This window comes from Psammomys obesus, unplaced genomic scaffold (genome assembly GCF_907164565.1).
Source record: "Psammomys obesus unplaced genomic scaffold, mPsaObe1.curated_primary_1811, whole genome shotgun sequence".
Classification (NCBI taxonomy): Eukaryota; Metazoa; Chordata; class Mammalia; order Rodentia; family Muridae; genus Psammomys; species Psammomys obesus.
Window position 1 is genome coordinate 45585161 of NW_026596051.1, and position 20277 is coordinate 45605437.

The window sequence follows — 20277 nt, forward strand, 5'->3', positions numbered from 1 at the left end:
AAGGAAGGAAGGAAGGAAGGAAGGAAGGAAGGAAGGAAGGAAGGAAGGAAGAAAAGCTACGAGCACTTACGCATGGAAATACTGTAACCATCACATATTGCTCGGGATCTGTACTGCTGCTACACCAGCATGTTATAGATATTAACACATTCCTCGGCCTTGATAATAATCTAGTGAAGTAGATATTATTTTAAACCCCACTTTACAGATGTAAAATAATTTTCCCAGGTTGCACATCCACCAAGTGGCAGAGGAGAGGCAGTGGGCATTGGACCCTGGTGCTCTGATGTCTCTGCAGGGTTTTGGCATTCAGTAAAATTCCACAGAACTTGAGTAGACAAGGAGAAAACCAACTCCGGAGAGCTGTCCTCTGACCTCCACATCTATGCTATGCCATGTGAACACCCAAGAGCATGTACATGCATTGTGAAAACGCATATATAATAAATAAATAACTTAAATATAAAAACAAAGACAGTAAGTTATTCATAGAAAAGAGTAAGGTGTTGGACAATACTTTCTCAACTTAGTTAACATCCACTTTTCATTAGTGGACCATTGATGTGCTTTTTTTTTCCTTCCGTACTTCTTAAAACATATGTTGGGGATAATCAAGGCTGAAAGCAGAGACAGTGTGATGAGCCCTTTGAGTCACACCACAGGAATCAAGAGGCGCACCTTCCACTTTCAAACACAACAAAGCATCACGCAAGCGTACGAACATAAGGCAATGGCCGGACAACTTTCACTTTCCTGTTATTTACAAACGTCTTTGAGCTTTGCTCTAGAATACAAGCGCAATTACAGAGATGATTCTAGTCCATGCTTTAATGCTGGGGCAAAAGGCTTCCCAATGAGATTCAACTATTTCATGTTCGAACACCACTGGGTGTCCTAGGGTTCAGTTCAGTTCTGATGCTAACAGCCTGGAGTTAGTGCAGACCGTCAGCTAAGAGCTACTCCCCCTGGGTGGCCCTCACTTTAGAGGCCAGCCTTGAAGAGGTCTCTTGGCTACAAATTTGACAATGTTTTCACAATGTCCCCTCAGTTTTAGTAATTTTCTGGAGTGACTTACTGAATTCAAAAAGCTGTCTTTTGTGACCACAGGTTTATTGCCAAGGATATAGTGCCAGGACAGCCAAGTGGAAGGGTGCAGAAGAAGGCAAAGAGTGGATGGACCACCTGCCAGCACAGCCAGCGTTCACCCCCAGAAGACCCCTCTCTGCCCTGGAATAGAGCTTGTAGGAAGCCTGGCTGACTTGATCATTGCTGATGTCCACTGAGCCCCACAGACCAAGGAAAGAACAGAAAGTTCCAGCCCTCCCCCCATGTGGCTGGTTCTGACCATCACCAGCTCCACGCTGAAGCAATGCAGGGCCTTGACTATAGTCAACTCAATAAAATCTCAAGTGTGGTCAAAGGGGCTCTTTAAGTACAAGAGAGACTCATACACCTACACTCCATATTATAGCTGAGTAAATTCAGAAGGTTCTTGAAAGATGTCTGCACCAGAGACAGAAGGCATGGACCAATGAACTGCCCAAAGTCAAGACCTCTACTCTCTTCCTTTTCCAGGTACTGCACTGTCTCAGCACGGGCCTTAGCACAGAGAAGATCAATTCTCCTATCACTCCCTTCAACAACACAGTTATCCCTCCTCCCTCAAGTCCTCTCCCGTTCCATCCCAGACAGGGAGCCCACCATCTGTCTAAGGTCTGCTGACGCAGCACACAGACACCAAACGTACATTAGATCGTTCTCAAACTGCCCTTCTCTCAGATCTGTCCAGTGACTTTACAAGGCACTGAGGAGCACAGAAACAGATCTGCAGGAAGTGACAGAGATGGAGCCCTTCCTTGGCCAAGCTAAGGTTTTCGTTCACCCCATGCTGACTTTTGTTTTATTTATGGACACTGCGCGCCAACCCAGGAGGAGAAGCAAACAACGTGTGCTTGAAAACAGCAGGGCTGGGACATGCAAATGTCCAATGGGCTTCCAAAAATAAATGTCTGACAGATAACGATCCTGTGTGCAAGCCGATTCCTATGATGTCTGAGGAGTGACTACATGGACACAGGTGGGTACCATGGCTGCTTCTTGGCCAGGGCTCTGCCCAGTGCACTGACCTCATTCTTCCCTGCATTCCTTACCCTGAGAGATGGCTCCTATCCGCACATACAGTCTACTGTATTATAGAGACTGTATTTGTGTCACTTACAAAGGACAGCATTACTCACTTGATGCTGCAGATCACTCTGAGATGTATAAAAACAAAACAAGCACTATTATTTTGCACTTGGGGTCCCTTGGGCCCTCCTTCCTCCAAAGATGCAGGAAAAGCACCCCAGCAGACTCACTGACAGTACGGGACCTGTTACAAACTCAGGTCCTATTCATATCGGTGTTTGGGGCTCTTCTTCTCCCCCTCCTCCTTCTCCTTTTTTGTCTTTTTGAGATAGGGTTTCTCTTGGCTGTCCTAGTCCTGCTTTGTGGACCAGGCTGTCCTGAAACTCACAGAGATCCACCTACCCCTGCCCCTGGATCCCTGAGTGCTGGGAATACAGGTGTGCACCACCATGCCTGGCTCTCTGGGCCCTTCTGTCACAGGGCAATGCCTGGGGCTCTTCTTGTCCTCTATCCTCCACTCTCCAGCCTGGGCTTCCTTCCACTGCCTGCACAATAAAGTGCTTCAAGAGCTCAGAGCCTCACCTCAGTCTCCCCAGAAAGCTTCCCATCATACAACACTCAATGAGAAGCTCTGTTCCACGTGAGCTGCAGTGCCCTCGCCCAGGCTGGTCCATGGGGTTGGTATGTGAAGTCCACTACGGTTCCCTTTGTGGAACTTCAGGCAGGCTATGGAGTTCCTTCTGTCCTCCACTTCAAACAGGAAGCCTCCTCCTGGGATCCCACACAACACCTAGTCTGTGGTTTTGATTACACCAAAGCCCTTTTTCCATTACAGCACAAGGACTCCCATTCATGGCTTATCTACCCTTCTCCATTCTAAGTTTCACAGAATAAAAACTAAATTAGGTGTCCAATTGTTACACGTACACAATAGCTACCCAGGAGTATCTCAAATAAGGAAAACCCCACGCTTTAATTAACTGTGTGCGGTGTGTACAAAATTATCTCCAAGTTTTGGCTGTGACAACTATCAGACACCTACTTGGCAAACATGGGTGGGAAATATGTTTCCTCTGAAAAGCCGAACTTCCCTGCTCAATCACCCAATGGTACAAGCACGGCCCAAAGACTTGGCTTTTGCCCTGGTGGCAGTTCTGTATTTTGCCGTTAGCAGAAACAAGAAAGTGCAAAGATCCAGGGAAGGCGTGCAAGCACCCAGGCCATACTAACAGAGAGCACATACACGCAGAAAATGAAGCTATGCCTGGGGCTAACCACCTGCCACCTTGCTAATGCCAGGAAGTCACAGCTGTTGCTTTCTATAATGTGGATAATTCACATGACTGTGCTGGGGTCTTCCAGCTCCGGAGGGCTCTGAGAATAGTGGGAAATGGGTGTCCCTCCTCTCCACCTCCTTATACCGTGAGACAGAAAGTCCACTCCATAGAGGAATCTCGGAAAGGAGAGGAGGTGTCTTGGCAAGTCATCAGAACTGAAGAGTTCTTCCTCTCCGGCTCTGGGTGGCTGTGACACACAGCTTCTTTGTGAAGTTTCCAGCACTCAGACTAACTTAGCTGGGTGAGAAAGGTTGTCTACACATTGGCGTCTTTTGCTGAATTAAAAGCAATTTTTCTTCCCTCATACCTCTATCAAGACGAAATGTTTAAAATCATAAGTTTTTTGGGGAGAAGGGGGTGTCTCACTACGTAGTCCAGTCATGAGGACGCCACACTAATGGCTTTACTAAAGCTAATCTCTTCTCAACACCTCACCCAGGACGTTTCCCACCTTCTAAGCCTTACAATGTGAAATAAATGTGAGCACGCAAGCCCTTAGCTGACACACTCAAGCATATCCAAACTCTCACATACACCTTTCTGGCAACCACCGGTTCCTTTCACCCAGCTAACGCCAGCCACTGCGCAGTGGAAATTTAAACCTCATTTGCTCCAGAAAGTTTGCCCAACCTGGCCTGGCTTCTCAATTCTCCACACACCGCACCGCCGGCCCCAGCTGGTACTCCAGGCCTGTGCCTCTCTTTCTCACTGGCTGCTACCAGCTCTCGCGGTTTCAGATGGCCTCAAGCGGCAAGGACATTCCCTGTCCACATCACTTTATCCTGCGTCCTTGTGTGCTGTAAGGTGCTCTGCTAATATTTAGGGGATGATGAAACCAATCAAGTGAAGCTTTTGCTACGGTCTGACTGTGTTGAGACTTCATTCTGAAATCCGTGTTTGTGGTGTACAGGGGTGGGGCCTTTGACAGTGACTGAGATAGATGAGGTGATGAAGGTTAGGTTCCATCATGACATTAGCAACTTTCTAAGCACAGAAAGAGACCCATACTGCCAAGCTGCAGCGTGGGGGTCCTCCCCAGATGCCAAGCAGACCCAGCCACATGCCCACGGGCTCCTCAGCCTGCCAACCAAGAGCAGGGGCACTTCCAGTCGTTGGAAACTATCCAGTCTCGAGCACTCTGCTACAGCAATAGAAAGTAGAGCAGCATGCTCATGAAATAAATGGTTTTAAACATGTCATGTTTATGACATTTAACATGTGACACACAGCTGGCATGGTGGAATATAACTGCCTTTGAAAAGAGATTCATGAATAAACCTGGAGCTGGAAAATGTTCACTAACCCTCCTTCCTAAGGTCTCAGTGTCCCCTGCTCTCCTTGTTGCTGGCATCCTCTCTCCATAACTAGTTTTGCCACCTTTAGAGAGAGTTCAGAACCCACAGCTGCTGGTGGACAACAGTCTCTCATCCATCCAGGGAAGGACAGAAGGGACTCACTGCTAAGATCTGAGAGTGGATGCTGGGAAGAGTAACTTTCCAGCCCGACACAGAGAAAAAGAGGGGCCAGAGAGATGTCTAACCTGAACACGAGTTCAGGCCCCAGCACCACGTTAGCCAGCTCGTAACTGCCCACACCTACAGGTGCAGGGGTCCAATGTGTGCGTGCGCCTGCACACTCACGCACACACACACACACACACACACACACACAGAGAGACAGAGAGAGAGAGACAGCAAAAGAAAAAAGCCTCGATTCCAGTTCTGGCCTTCTATCTTCATTCACAGTTTAAAAACCTCTGCTCTTCCAGGTCTGCCTTCAGACCTGGGCCTCTGCAGTGAGCAAGCCCCACACATGAGGTCACCCTAATGGCTGCCCCTGACTCCTGCAGGCCACAGTGTCGGTCTGGCCTCATTCTCCCCATATGCACAACAAAGGGACTAATAACAAGATGACCATCTTTAAATGCATTTGACCAAGAACAGTTGCTCCTATAACAGCCATCACTCTTCTCAAGTCAGGTTATTCCACATCAAAGAGCTGCGGAAGCAGTGAGTGCCAGAGCAGGTGTGGCTGGAGGAAGCCTGAGGCGAGCAGAGATAGCTACAGTCCGTGTCGATGAGAGGACACTGCAACAGGACAGGAGGGTCGCAGAGGGGCAGAGGAATGTTCTTAAAGCTTGGTGGTGCCAGCTCAGTTTCCTCTCCACTAAACACTCGGAGGACGTCACCACGGATCCTTCCAGCCCCTAATATCAGAGTCTGCTTCCCTGTCAGGAAACTTGTTCCATCCAAATATGTGCCTGAGCGTAAAGAGAAGCCCAGCAATCAATGTGACCCTCGCTGACCAAAACGTATAACGTGATAATTACATCAAGTCCTAAGGAAATACAGACACATTTTTCTACCTACAACTGCAGGCTGGCTGGCTGCACTGATGAATCCCCCAAAGTTCTTCCAAAAAAAGTCACTGTCTGTCTTTACAAAGGTAATGGTTTCCTTTCTTCCTTCTCTTTCCTTCTCTATTCTCCCTCCCACAGGGTGAAGGCGCTGCCCAATCCTGCTTCCTCAAATTCCCCTCTTGCCCCTTCCATCATTGGCACCAGAACCCACAGCTCCATGGTGTAGGACAGACGTTTGGGAATGGCAGAGAACTAGAAAGGACATTTCTGGAGTGGTTAAGGTGCTGGCTGGTTGGCTGCTTTGCTTTGGCTGTTGTTTTGCTTAAGGTTAACTTGGAGCTCACTCTGCCGGCCAGGCTGGCCTTGAGCAGCAATCCCAATCTCCGTCTCCTAGTGCTGGGGGCTGCAGGTCAAGTCCAGTTTTGGAGTGGTTAAAAACTTCGCCTCATCCTTTCAATGTGAAGTAAGAGCAAACCTTTTAGCACATCTACACTGCCAACCCTGTGCCAAGCACTCACACGCTTTCTCTCGCATAACTGTGATAATAAGCTCGTGAGGCAGCTTGGTCCCATTTCCTCCATAACCCAGGTAAGAAACATGGTTTAAAGATTGGTTTTTCTCTGCACAACAGGCACTTTTATTAGTGGCTGAAATGTAGTTAGACCCAGGCGTTTGCAAACCACGGGAGGGAGCCCAGGGGAGGGCTCCAGGGGAAGGCTGGCACATGACACAGCAAGAGGCGAGCCCAGACTGGGGAACTGTCTTTTTTGGATCCCATGACGGTGCCAACGGAGGAAAGACAATAAGCGGGAGGCTTTGGGTATTGCAAGTGGGAATGGAAACTGGGTCTCCTGAGTTCAAGGAGGCTGGCCAAAGGATCCTCAAGATAAGACGACCGGCCCCAGCAACTCAGATTGCCTGGGGTATCTCCAAAATGTCCTTTGGTGGATTCAATTTCTTTCTCTTACAAAGAGCGCCGTGTCATGAGCTGGCAGAGAAGGGAGCCAGCCAAGCTCTCTACTTACCATCAAGGTTCCATTACACCGAGCGCTCACCCATAAAGCTACCAAACAGACAGAACCCCGGCTGCACCCACCGCCTCTATCAGAACCCCCTCTAGACTGTCCAGGCAGCCTTTCTTCTGCCGGAGTGCTGGGCATCGGAGGGGCCATTGCTGGGCATCTTCATGGACATCTGGCTGTTCTTAAAACTCTTAACTGGCTACTGGTCACTTATCAAAGCTCTGTAAGATTTTAAGGTGTATTTTTATTTAATGAGTGTGAGTGTTTTGCCTGCTTTGTATGGATATGTACGGTGCTCGTGCCTGGGCCTCGAGTTACAGGTGGTTATAAGCGGCTACGTGGGTGCTGGGAATTGCACCCAGGCCATCTGTAAGAGCAGCTGCCACACTTAACCATGGAGTCTTCTCCCAGCCTCTCTCTGCAGGATTCCTGCTATTTCTCCATGGATGCTTCAGATGTCTGTATGGGAGGCTTATACTTGACTCCCAACAGATGTGAGAAAACATGAACAGATGAGTCAGGAAGAAGGGAAAGGCAGGACCATGAGCAGCGCCTGAGCTGAAAACCTGGAGACAGATGCGTGGTTCCAGAAAGGCAGCAGAGTGCATTCAACAGACACTGTGTCCCACTCGGAGACCAGTGTGCTGGGTAACTGCCGTAAAGCACGTGACATCAAACGTGCGCCTGAACATTTCACACTGGGGAGGGCTGTGCGTTACCAGAGCGCATCACAAATCCCCGTTTCTCAGAGCATTTTGCATTTGAGAAAAGTCCATAAAGGATTACAGCAATGTACAAATGCCTCAGATACCAGGGGGTGAAAAGAAAACTAACCTGATAAAGGGTATTAGAAAAATAAACAGCCAGTCTTAAAAAAAAAAAAAAAAAAAAAAGATGGTAGCAAATTAAAATAAGGTGCCAACACTTGCCTAACACATTAGCAACTACTTTTTTTATTTTGAAGGGAAAAAAGAGCGAGAGGTGAGTGCTTTGGACCACTGCTGTAAGAGTGCAATCCAGGACAACCTTAGCACCAACAGTGGGGTCATCAACAATGGGCTTAACAATGGGAGCAGGACTGAGCTGCAAATTGCTTTTCCAAGAACCATTTTCCACACAACTAATCAATCAGACCAAGCCTTGTGGACAAAGGCCTTCACTGAAACCATGGAGCTTGAATCTCATTCTAAAACAATTATTAATAACTACAACCTCTCCAAAAGGAGGCACATTGAGGTAAAACACGGTGAAGCTACATGATGGAAGCCTGCTAGATACCTTTACAATGTATCAGAAAGGGAGCCTGCCTGTAACTGAAGTAAAAGTGACAGAGGCCAGTAAAACTGCATTCCCTTAAGATACTATCCCAGGTCAAGATGCAAGAAGAAAGACCAGAATGGTATGCTAACTTAGGCAAGTGCCTCTAGGTAAGAGATCAAGGGTAATTCTGTCTGTCTTCCCACACAAACTGTGGGAGGGACTTTTCAAAACAGCCTGGAACGCTGCAGCTGGAGGGACGCTGCTGGGACTCTCCATAAACATTTTAGAACGAAAAGAATTTCCTTTCCGAAGAGGGGGAAAAAGCGGTTTAGAATGCACTTCAGAACTGAACAGATAGGACATAATGGCAAGGCCCAGGTAACACCGAGTGACTTTCCCCAGCCATAAGCACAGGAATAAAAGCAGTCTTGTGGAATTGCACGGATTAAGTGATCTGAGTGCAAAGACAATTACCTGCCATCCTGAACTCCACACTCCAAAAGCAGCAGAAGCCACAATGCACTAACACCCACTCCTAGCTGGCATTTCAATCCTTCATTCTTACACTAAATCTTTTTGTTGTTGGCTTGTTTTTATTTGTTTGTTGAGACAAGGTCTCCCTGTGTAACTCTGGATGTCCTGAAACTTACTCTGTAGACCAGGCTGGCCTCAAATTCACAGAGATAAGCCTACCTCTGCCTTCCCAATGCTGGGATTAAAAGTGTGGCCCACCATGCCCATGTTAAAAAAATATTCTTACACCAGATGTTTTACTTTCTTGGCTTAGCAGCCTCCAAACTATTAGCAAATCCTTCTTGTACATGACATCTTCCATACATTAAAACTGTATAGTATTAAAGCTAAGAAACGCGATATATAAATGACAGATATTATAATTCCTGGAGTAAAGACAAAAACTGCACAGACGTCCTTTCAGCATCAAAGCCAAGCTAGTCTTTACGACAGTAAAAATGAAGGTTTTCTGTCTGATTCTCCTGGACTGTGGCGTCTCACATTCAAATCCAACTCCTCCCAAAGTGTCCCTGCCTCATTCCTTTCTGAAGGGCTAGAAAATACACGGAGGAGAGGGAGAAATGACAGTCACTGGTGACATTTTTCATTTCCTCTTTAAATCTGGAGTAAGCTCCAACCAGTGTATTTTTTGAGGACACTGCACCCAATGTCTGTGTCATGTGGGCATTCAGCTACCCAGCCAAAGGAGAACCCAGAATTTAATCAAGCCTATCTTCAGCATCTAAGTGAGGAATCTGAGGCTGGATGGATGCCCACAGAGCCCAGGGACAGGGCATCTCCCACCGCACCAGCCCTCTTTGACCCACCTCTTTCTACTCAAGGGCTGTGCCCACTGATAGGAACGCAGAGAAACCAAAAAGCTCAGAGGTCAAGTAACCAGAGAACTTAAGCCCATAAATAAGGCAAGACATGGAAAAGCATCTCTGATGCTGGCAGAGTAGTTTCTAAAGCCACTTTTTAGACAGTTTACAAAAACGGAAGTGAGAGAGACCGCCACCCACCCACTAGGAAGCTTTCCCTCTCCGCTGCAGGGCTCAGATAACTACAGCTCATGATGGGAAGTTTGGATATCTCAGAACCATCTTACAATTTGAGTCAGGCTGCTGAGGTTGACTTCTGCTCTATTTCCTCTGGAAAGCAGTGGGGGACAGTAGAAAGAAAATGAATTTAAAATCAAGCAAGCTCTCTCTTTCTCTCGCTCGCTCGGTTTCTCTCTCTCCCCTCATCCAATTCCTAGTGATGGCAGGCCACAGTCACTCTACAGAAAATAAATATATCTTGTGTTATGAGGAATAATAAAGATCTTATTTAGTTCATGTATGAGTGTTGTATCCGCATGTACACCTGCATGCCAGGAGGGGGGCACCAGGTTCTAGGACACTTGGTTATGAGTCACTATGTGGTTGCTGGGAATCCAACTCTGGACCTCTGGAGGAACAGACAGTGCACTGAGCCGTCTCTCCAGCCCCAGAAATAAGTTTTAAAATACACAAAACGTGCCCAACTAAAGCACACAGTAGGCTGCCTACAAGAGTTCCCATCTATTCCTACGTCTCTGCTTTGATTCCAAGAGATCAGATGCCTGCTGTTCCAAGCTCATCTCCTGATATAGACTCTAAACACTGCCAGCAAATCTGAATTTGTATCCTTTCCATGCTAGATACTTCATTCTTCTTAAGCATCAACGTCCACCAAGAAGGTTACTAACAGGAAGCTAAGGTAAGACTTTCTTCAGTCACACTGCAGGCCTGATACCCAGATGTTGTTCAGAAACCAAGGAAAACCTAAATCTACTCTAGGAGTGATTTTCTCCTGATGATGGCTGACTACGTTCCTCCTGTACTAAACTGTAACAACATGCCTCCCAAGTGAAGCACTGTTTTTCAAACTCTGCAACCAAGTGATTCAAGCCTCATTATAACCTGCAGCCTCCAATCTAATTCAAACCTATTTTCAACTTACAAGTCCCAACAAAGAAACACAGGATGCACATGAAAATCTCCCATCCAATAAAACTTGTCACTAGCTTCCCTTTCCCCTGGGTAGACAACTGAAGGAAATACTAATAAATACTCAGGAGATACATAATCTATCTATCCTGTTCCCTTCCTAGCATGTTCTGATTCCTGTGAAAACATAAAGGCCAAGTGATAAGCCAGTTTCAAAGCTCTAAGTGACTGGAATGTTCTCAGGAAAGAAGAGCAATAGGTATACTTTATAGAAGAGACAGTCGCTGTTGGAAGCCTTCCAGCTGTTTATTATTTGGGCCTGAAGAGGAGTCACCCCTGAAGGCAACCTTGGCAGAGCCTGCTGACGTAAGAATCAGCCTGTGGTAACCCCAAATGGCCAGGAAGCCTTAACTTTTTTTTTTTTTTAACTACTGCAGAGAGGTGGCAATTAAGAGGGGGAAATAGTGATTAAGAATCTCTGGTGTGTGTCTTTATAAAAACAAGAGTGCAAGGCAGGGCTTCCTTAAGTAAAAGACGGACCTCTTAGATTTCAGTTAGAAACTCCCGCTGATAGCTCCTAGTTGAGGACAGCACTGGGCGCCTCAGCGGGTGGCTTCCACCCCGACCGCAGAGGGCTCCTTTTGTGATAACAGAATTTGACACAAAGAAAAAGCAGTGTACTTTACAGAGGAGTCTTTCCTCGTCCCCGGCCTAACTTATCCAGGAATTGCAGAACGAAATTCTGACTTACTGCAAGAATCCATAACCACCTGCCAAGACGGGCGCTCTCGAGGCTTTAGCGGACTGAAAAGGAAAGCAGAAAACAGGAGAGCGAGGGAAGAGGCGGTGAGGCAGAGTCCGTCCCGGGCGTCAGCATCTTCGGCCTCTGAGGATCAGGAAGGAGTGCGCGGCTGGGGAGGACGCGCCCCGCGAAAGCGACACCCCGAGGAGTCCGGGCTGGGGTCCCGCGGTCCTGAGGAGGGCGGAGGAGGGAAGGCGGGAGCCCGGCGGCGCGCGGAGGACCGAGCCGCGCCGCGCCGCGCCCTGCCGGGGCCACCCCGGGACACACAGATGTCGGGCGCCAGATCCGGCAGCAGGGCGCGCGCGACCCTGCCCGGCCCGCCGGGCTCCCTTCCGCCCGCAGACCTACTCGGCGCCGCGCGTCCGCAGCCGGGCCGCGCACTCACTCACCCGGGGCCACCAGCGGCGAACTCACGGCGCCCCCCGCCAACACCGCCGCAGCGAGGACGGCCGACCCCGGGGGTCCCCGCGGAGCCATCGCCGCGTGCCCGCGCCCTCCTCGTCTCGGGACCGGGCAGACCGCGCGGCTCCAGAGCAGCCCGGCGGCCGGAGTGGTGCAGCTCGGCCGCGCCGAGCCCCTGAGCCGTTCGGCCCGACCCGCCGAGGACCCGCCCCCCGCGCGGGAGCCCCGCCCCTGCCCGCCGCGCCCGGGGCCCCCGAGGCCTGGCCACGCCCCCACACGCTAGTCCCGCCCCCGAGCCCCGGCGGCCCCTCTGCCTGTCCCTCCCTCTTCCCAGCCCTGTGCAGCGTCGGGCGCGGTGGGCCGCGGCCCCGCCCCAGGCCCCGCCCGCCGAGGCCCCGCCCGCCGAGGCCCCGCCCCTCCCGGCCTGGTTGGGCCCGCTTCCTCTCCAAGCCCTGCCCGCCGCAGCGGCCGGGCTGCGCGGGAGCCTCAGGCAGGGGCCGGTCAGGCGTGGGAAGAGGAAGACGTCCGGGGAGCCCGGGATGGAGAGCGGACGGGGCCGGGGGTTTCGGAGCGGCGCCTCGTTTTTTTCTCTGTTGGAGTCTGTAGCCGTTAACCAACCTCGGTTAGTGGTCGAGGAAGGAAGGCTGCGCTCCAAGTCGTGTTTGGTTGTTTAAGGGAGCAAAGATGAAAAACTTTCGCTTGCTCCCGGCGCTGCTTCCTGCTAAGCTACTTCTGTTGAGGAACATATCCCCACACGCTTCCAGGAAAAACTGACAGGGCTTTGATAGGTCGATTGCTTGGGGTGTGCTGTGTTTTAACTACACGCCTGTGTCTTGCAAACACTCCCCTGAAACGGTTCGAGTTGTCCAGGCACTTCTTACATCTTATACCCCCACATCAACTCTGTAAGCTGAGTACCGCGGCCATGTCACGGGCAGGAAGTGAGGCCGCGATGCTCACTGTGATTCCCTCCACTGTTTGTCCACCGCCGCAGCCCCAGCACCCCGACAGGCCAGAAGGAGTCGTTAAAGGGAGATGAGCCCTTTTCTGAATGGCTCTGTCTGACTCCACAAGGTCCTTAACGCCCCGACTTGACCGGTAAGAGTTGAGCAAGCCTTGAGCAAAAGCAAGGGGCGAATGGTTTTCAGCCCCTGCGGTAAACTGACCGACTTACTCTAGGTTTCAAGGGGAGCTATCTCTCTCTAACATCCACCCTTCGGTCCACTTCCCTGTTACACGCAGCCTCGGTGTAGGAAGTGCCAGGGACAGACGCTACAGGTGGCTGAAGTCACAGGCTTGAGGCCCTGCCCTTTGAAGCCAAAGACGGGAGCTACGGTCCTGGGCCCAGTTTGTGGCACACCCTGTGGACTGGCTAACTTAGAAGAAAGTATTTTCTACTTTCGTATCAAAGGGGGAAGCTTGAGAATGAAGGCAAAGGGAAGACATTCTGCTGGCTAGTTTTATGTCAACTTGACACAAACTAGTGTCATCTGAGAACCTCGATTGGGACAATGCCTCCGTTAGATCTGGTTGTAGGCAAACCTGTAGGGCATTTTTCTTAATTAGTGATTGATGGGGGAGGGCCCAGCCCATTGTGAGTGGGGCCACCCCTGGGCTGATGGTCCTGGGTTCTGTAAGAGAGCAGGATGAGCAAGACATGAGGAGCAGGCCAGTCAGCAGCCCCTCTCAATGATCTCTGATTCCGCGCCTGCTTCCAGGTTCCTGGCCTGGTTCCCTCCAGTAATGAACAGCAATGTGGAAGCGTAAGCGAAACAAATCCTTCCCTCCCTGTGGTGGTTTGAGTAGGCATGGCCACCACAGACTCGGGTGTTCCAATGCTTGGCCACCAGGGAGCGTCGCCGTTAGGAGGTGTGGCCTTGTTGGAGGAAATGTGACACTGGGAAGTGGGCTTTGGGGTCTCAGAAGCTCAAACCAGTCCTCCTGGCTCCCTGTCTCTTCCTGCCGCCTGCAGATCCAGATGTAGAGCTCGCAGCAACTTCTCCAGCACCGTGTCTGTCTGCACGCCGCCATCTTCCCACCATGAGGATAATGAACTAAACCTCTGAACCGTAAGCCAGCCCCAATTAAATGGCTAGCTTTGTAAGAGTTGCCATGGCCTTGATGTCTCTTCACACACCTTAACTAAGACAGTCCCCAAGCTGTTTTGGTCATGGTGTTTCATCAGAGCAATAGTAATAACCCTAAAAAGTAAGCAACGGGACAAACATTCATATGGTTATCTATTAAAGAAGAGCCTCCGGGCTTGGAAAATGAACAGCAAATTATCAACAATCTCCAAACCAGCTACATCATTTGCTGGACTCCATGCACATGGAAAATACACAGCTAATTGTTACAAATTTTCTGGGGTGCCAGAAAATGCACACAATCCAAAGTATTTTGGCAAGGCAAAAAGTTCTGCCTCTGCAGAAGGATGGGGAGCCACCCCAGATCAAGCAGGCAGGCACACCCCAGTGGCCGCCCTGCTGGGTTTTCCTAAACAAAAGGGGTCCTGTGCCTCACTCTGAAGAGGGTGATTGGCTAGCTTAACGTGACAAAGCTGCTAAGCAGGAGGCAATTTCCAGCAGGAAGCACAGCCCTGAGCACATACTTTGACTTCAAGAAATGCTGACCCTGGAGGAATTTGAATTTCTGCTAAGCAGCTTCCTTACAATGTCTTGATGAATATGTGTCTAATTTAATCCTTGCATAAAAAAAGACAGTATATTTTTTATCACATTTCCCAAATAATGAAGAACAAATTTATTTTGTTTGCAGGAAACGTGGGTGGAAGTGGAGACCATCATGTTAAGCAAAATAATACTGAGAAAACAGAATATCAATGAGAAAACCAAATATTGCATTTTTCTCTCATGAGGACTCTACATTTAGAGGAAAATAGGACATGAGAGTGGAAAGGGACCAGGTTGGTGGGGTGACTGTGACCGTACGTATGTATGGAAATGTCATATAGAAAGCCAATTCTTGTGCAGTTAATACGTGCTAGTAAAAATATATGCAGGGTCGTTCATTCAGTTATCACCAAGAATTTCAAGGGCACGGCAGCAGATCACTTCTCAGGCTTTCTCCAAACATGTGATCACACACTTGGTTTTGAAATTTAGACTGTAAACGCTTGCACTGGTGTCTGCTCAAAATGCAAAACACTTTTCTCCCTCACAGATTGAATTTACCATTTTTTAAAAGAGATAGCATTTAACTTTTGATTAAATTCTAGCATTTGAATTGGGTGTCTGCTTATGGCCCTCCTGAAATGAGAACAAAATGCAGAGCCTAAAACTGGGGGTAAGCCCATTAATCACCCACTAAGCTCCTCATTTTAGGGGTGAGGGACAGAGTTAGGAGTATTGTCTGACAAATCATATTTAATACAAGCCAAGGCTGGAAGCTAAGACTCTGAAACTTCCCTTATTAGACGCCCAATAATGTTTAGCCACTCTCCGTAGCTAATTTTTACATAAACCCATATGCATGTATTTGAATAACTTTTGAGGAAAGGGGTAATGGAAGGAGAGAGAAAGTACATTTTTTTAAAAAAAAAAAAAGAAAGAAGAGAAAATAAATAAAATGAAACTGAAATTATATTCCTTTTTTTTTTTTTTAAGAAAATAGATTTTATTTTTTTAACTACTGTTTTTTAAATCAGATTTGCCTGTAGCAGTCAGGAGAAGTAATCAGATCCTCCTGGAAATGGAGTTACGGGTGGTGGTGAGCTGCCGGTGGGCGCTGGGGCTCTAACCCAGCTCCTCTGCAAGAGCAACCAGTGCGCACGCTACCTCACCTTCATCACCACCACCCCCCCCCCCCCCGCCTCAATCTTGCAGATTTGTTTACTCGAGGAAAAAGGTTCGCCAATGCATGTCGGAAAGCATACTGCTTTGCTTTAAATGTGAAGACTCAAACGTAGCAGAGGTCCCTTCTGTCTTACAAAAAAGTTGTATTACTCCCGAAGACATAAATTTGGCATTACAAAACTAAGTGGTCCCAGGTTCGTTTGGTTTTTTAACAACAAAATTAAATCTAGAAATAGCTGTACCAGTAGCCTTCCTTTGTTCACCTCGTGGCCTTGCCAAGAGGCTGTGGAGAACGCTTTCTTTCCTGCGTTCGTTTCTGTAAATCCTCACAGCAACGTTTGATTTGGGGAGGTGTCGTTAGTGAGCCTCACTTTGAAGCTGTAGAGTTTCTAAATTAAAGGAGCACAGTCACAGTGTCTACCTGAGTAGCACTGCGGCTGCCAGGCCCCTCCAGGATGCAAATCCACTCGCCTGGCTTGCCAACCTGTGCACAGGCAGCTCTGAGATGCAGACATCTCTCAGCTCTTCTTTCTCCAGTAGAAAGTCTCTTAAATTTGTCACTGCATCTTTAAACTGGGCTTTTTTTGAACTCCCCTCCCCCCATCACTATCCTCCAAGCCAAACAGCCAACATCTTCATGAGATCATCACAGCTGGTATGAGGGCTGAAGTTACGTCATGTTTTAGGTTAAAATTACTGTGCTTAACAGATTTTTAAAGCAGGGCTGGAGAGATGGCTCAGAGATTAAGAGCACTGGCTGCTCTTCCAGAGGTCCTGAGTTCAATTCCCAGCAACCACGTGGCGGCTCAGAACCATCTATAATGAGATCTGGTGCCCTCTTCCGGCATGAAGGTGTACATGTGAAAGAGCCATTGCATAAATAATAATAAATAAATCTTTAAAAGGAAGAGAGAGACCTATAAAACAAAAATGCCTTTGTTTAACCTGTACGCACCCCATGCCCAAGGAGCGATAACTAAGACTGTTCCTGTAGGATGACAAGCCGTGTGTCCTCACTTCTGTAAACAAGCTTGGTTGCCCCAGCTGCACACAGCATGTGCTTAATCACACATGGGCAGGAAATGAGTCAGGATGTACACACACACCCCCCATGCACGAAGGCCGGAAGCCCATACCCTAGTGAGCTTTCTCTTTATATGCACCTGAGTAATGTAATTTGTGGCCATTCTCTGGGTATGTATCTGGCCTGTCTTTGTCATTCTAACCAGTATTTAATAAAGCTTGCTTCAAATTTGGCTCAAAAAAAAGTGATAGTGGTCTTATTCCTGCCTGGTGGAATTAACTCTGGGCTTTCGATTGTTAATGGTTCCCATTAGAGGGTGTGGCAAGAGTCACTGGACCCTTGCCTGAGTATTCTGCTCCTTCCCCCAATCGGATGTATGAAATTCTGCCCTGACTGCCCTTGTCCAGGGCTCTCAGAGGAGGGGCTCCATCTGTGTGCTATGGGAAGCTAGTGTCCATGCTGAGTGAGTGTCTAGTTCATCGCTCACACAGGAGGGAGTAAAACATTGCCTCGTCTCCCCCACACCAACATTTCTCAAGGCCCCATGATTGCTGTGATGAAACGCCATGACCAAAAGCAACTGGAGGAGAAACGGGCTATTTGGTGCTTCCACGTGTTCATCATAGAAGGAAATCCAGACAGAAACTCAAAAAGGGCAGGAACCTCGAGGCTGCTTGCTTGCTCCTCTGCTTTCATGACCGGCTCACCCTGCTTTCTTATGGAACCCAGGAGCACCTCACCAGGGCGAAACCACCCACAAGAGACTGAGCCTCCCCAGCAGTCACTACTTAGAAAATGTCCCACAGTCTTGCGCTACCTTAAGAAGGCATGTTCTCCACGAAGGTTCCCTCCTCTCAGATGACTACAGCATTGTCAAATTGATGTAAAACCGGCCACCATTGTTTCACTCAATTTATTTTCTTCAGGAAGAATTGATTTAATTGTGGGAATGAGTCCTCTGTCAGAACGCATGGGATGAATTTGAAAACCTTATACCATGTACTGTCCTTTCTGGGTTTTGCTGTTTTTTTTTCCCCCTAGTTACTCTGTGAGGATTTGGTTAATCATTCTCCTTAGTAGAAACCTTTCCTGTTTACCTCTCCACTGCTAAGTGGTCATTTTCATCACTGTCATGTAAATGCATGAGTGTCTGGTGACTGGTGTTTAATTAACACTGAGCATTCTCCATAGAGTTTTGTCTTTCTGTGTTAGATGTAGTCAAACGTACTTAGAAGCAGTCACATCCAGAAAATAAGTTTACAGTTTGTTTGTTTGTTTGTTTTTATTAGAACAACGAGGGAATAAAATAGTACCTTTTAAAATTCAGATCTTTTGACCTAACTGCAAATATGCATTGCCTGTGCTGAGAGCGGGAGACTATGGGTCAGAATTGCTGCAAATTAACAGAAGACCTGAGCATTGCCTGGAGAAATTCCTAAAGCAACAAGGGGGGGGGGGGGAAGGGGGGGGGAGGAGGGAGGGGCTTATGGGGGGATACAAAATGAATAAAGTGTAATTAATAAAAGTTTAAAAAAAATTAAAAAAAAACCAGATTGAATAGAAAAGGTCAAAGGCCTCAGGGTGACAAGAGGGCGCCTGACTGGAATTACTGTCTTCATTGGAGTCCATGTTTCTGATGATTAAAAAATCAAAAGGCAGGAAGAATCCTAGACATAGCAGGTAACATGAGGTAGCTAACTTCATTATAGGTGATGAGATAAAGATACAGAGATACAGAGATACAGAGAGAGAGATTCCTGGTGGAGCAGAGAGGAGACCAAGGTTCTTTTTATCTCTGGTGGGCTGGTGTTTTAGGTGTTTCTGGTGGCCTGGGAGGGGCCTCCTTCCCTGACTTTGGTTTGGACAACTTAGATAAAGAAAAGGGAAGCTGGCAGGCCCACGACTTTGGGTAAACAGGTTCAGGACAGGCTTTGAACATACCTGGCCAGCCTTCACTGAAGTGCGGCCCTGTTCCTGGGGGAGAAGAGCCCTGCTGGGCCTTTTTAATTATTTTTTTTTATTTTTATTTTTATTTTCTTTTTTATTATCTGTGGTCCCTTTATCTGTCTGCCTGTCAGAGATCTGTCTAGCTCCTAGTCCTTCATGATGACTCACCCTGAGCCAAAAACAGCTTTTTTTGGATGAGTGTTCTTGCCTGTACAATTGAAGGGGGACAGGATGATTTCTAAGGGCGGAAGTCCTTAGATGATGTCTAAGGGTGGGCGCTTAGACATCTTAGATTGTAGATGATTCTGCAGTCTAATGAGCAGCCAAATAATAGAGTTCCAGAAGCTGGCTAGACTACAGGGTTCTCAGCATGTGGAACTTTGTGTGTTTGCTAGTGCTGTGTTCTGGAAGATATGAGATAAATGCTGAGGCTGGAGAGATGGCTCAGTGGCTAAAAGCACTCTCTCTTCTTCCTGAGGTCCTGAGTTTGATTCCCAGCAACCACATGGTCGCTCACAGCCATCTATACTAGGATCTGTTGCCCTTTTTTGACACACAGGTGTATGTGCAGATAGAGCAATCATCTAGATTACATAAAATAAATTTAAAAACAAACAAGCAAATGAAATAAAACAGCTTCCAGACCAGTGTGACAACTGGTCTTCCTCTGATGTGACCAGATATTCTGGGGTAGGAATGGGAAGCAATATTCCTCCCATGAAGATCGTAAACTAGAGAAATTCCAGGAAAAGAAGCTGGTCTGCCGCTGGACGCTCAGAAAGGTGCGTGGAGCGGTTGTAACCTGAGCTGAGTTGTGAAGGAAGTTGTGGCGCAGGAGTTGAGGAAGGGAGGAAAGTGGAAGGTGGCGAACGGCCTAAGAATGCAAGCAATGGACGCACAGTGATGCATTTGTGGTGCGAAGGGGAAGGCCCGCAATGACCGAGCCACGCCGAGCACAACTGCTGGTTAAAAGAGAACGCAGTTTCGAATGCCTCACAGATTGTCATCTACTTAATAAATCCTCACAGATTGTCATCTACTTAATAAATCCTCACAGATTGTCATCTACTTAACCATACCTCCAAAATAGATTTGAGGTAAAAAAAAAAAAAAAAAAAATCCCAGTGTTGAATTAGATTATTTTTCACACTGTGAATCAGGAGACCTCAAATAAGTCAATCTTCCTTTTGCCAGCATGCTCCACACAAGCCAGGGGCATGTTATTCAGCAATGGTGTCTTTACTTCTGTCCAGGTTCCCTGGATCACAACAGGTGTCCTTCATGGGTATATGGTCTCCTAAGTGTTGTAAGTCAATGGCTCAAACCATTGGCTGCCTTGTACCCAGGGAACATAACATTGCTCTGGTGGTCATCTAAGAAGATAGACTACGAGGCAAACACGTGTGGCTTGGGACCAGATTTATCACTAAACATTTCAGAGGATAGATGGTACAAGGTACTCTCTTGAACACACCTCCTCTAGATTACCACCAAGAGGAATGTAAACACTAGCTCATTAAAGAACAAAGACTGTACGGTAGAAAGGAGAAACTTTCACAGGTGTGAACAGAGCTAGGCCTCACGCTTTCCAGCTAAGCTGCCCGTGGTTTTTCCCCACCCAAACCTAGCTCAAAATGATCATGATCTGTAAATTACTTGTTTATTTCTACTTTATATACATTGGTGTTTTGCCTCCATG

General features: G+C 47.9%; 1 protein-coding gene across 5 annotated transcripts in view; it reads right to left on the reverse strand.

Moving 5' to 3' along the window:
• Positions 1-11979, reverse strand: part of Rell1 (RELT like 1) — a 53344-nt gene extending 41365 nt beyond the window's left edge. For 4 of the 5 annotated variants that reach the window (XM_055623797.1, XM_055623796.1, XM_055623798.1 and 1 more), the window contains exon 1: positions 11780-11979. In XM_055623797.1, coding sequence (XP_055479772.1) covers positions 11780-11867 — 88 coding nt within the window. In that variant the 5' untranslated portion in view covers positions 11868-11979. The other variant, XM_055623801.1, reaches the window with a different exon arrangement.
• Between the last annotated feature and the right edge of the window lie 8298 nt (positions 11980-20277).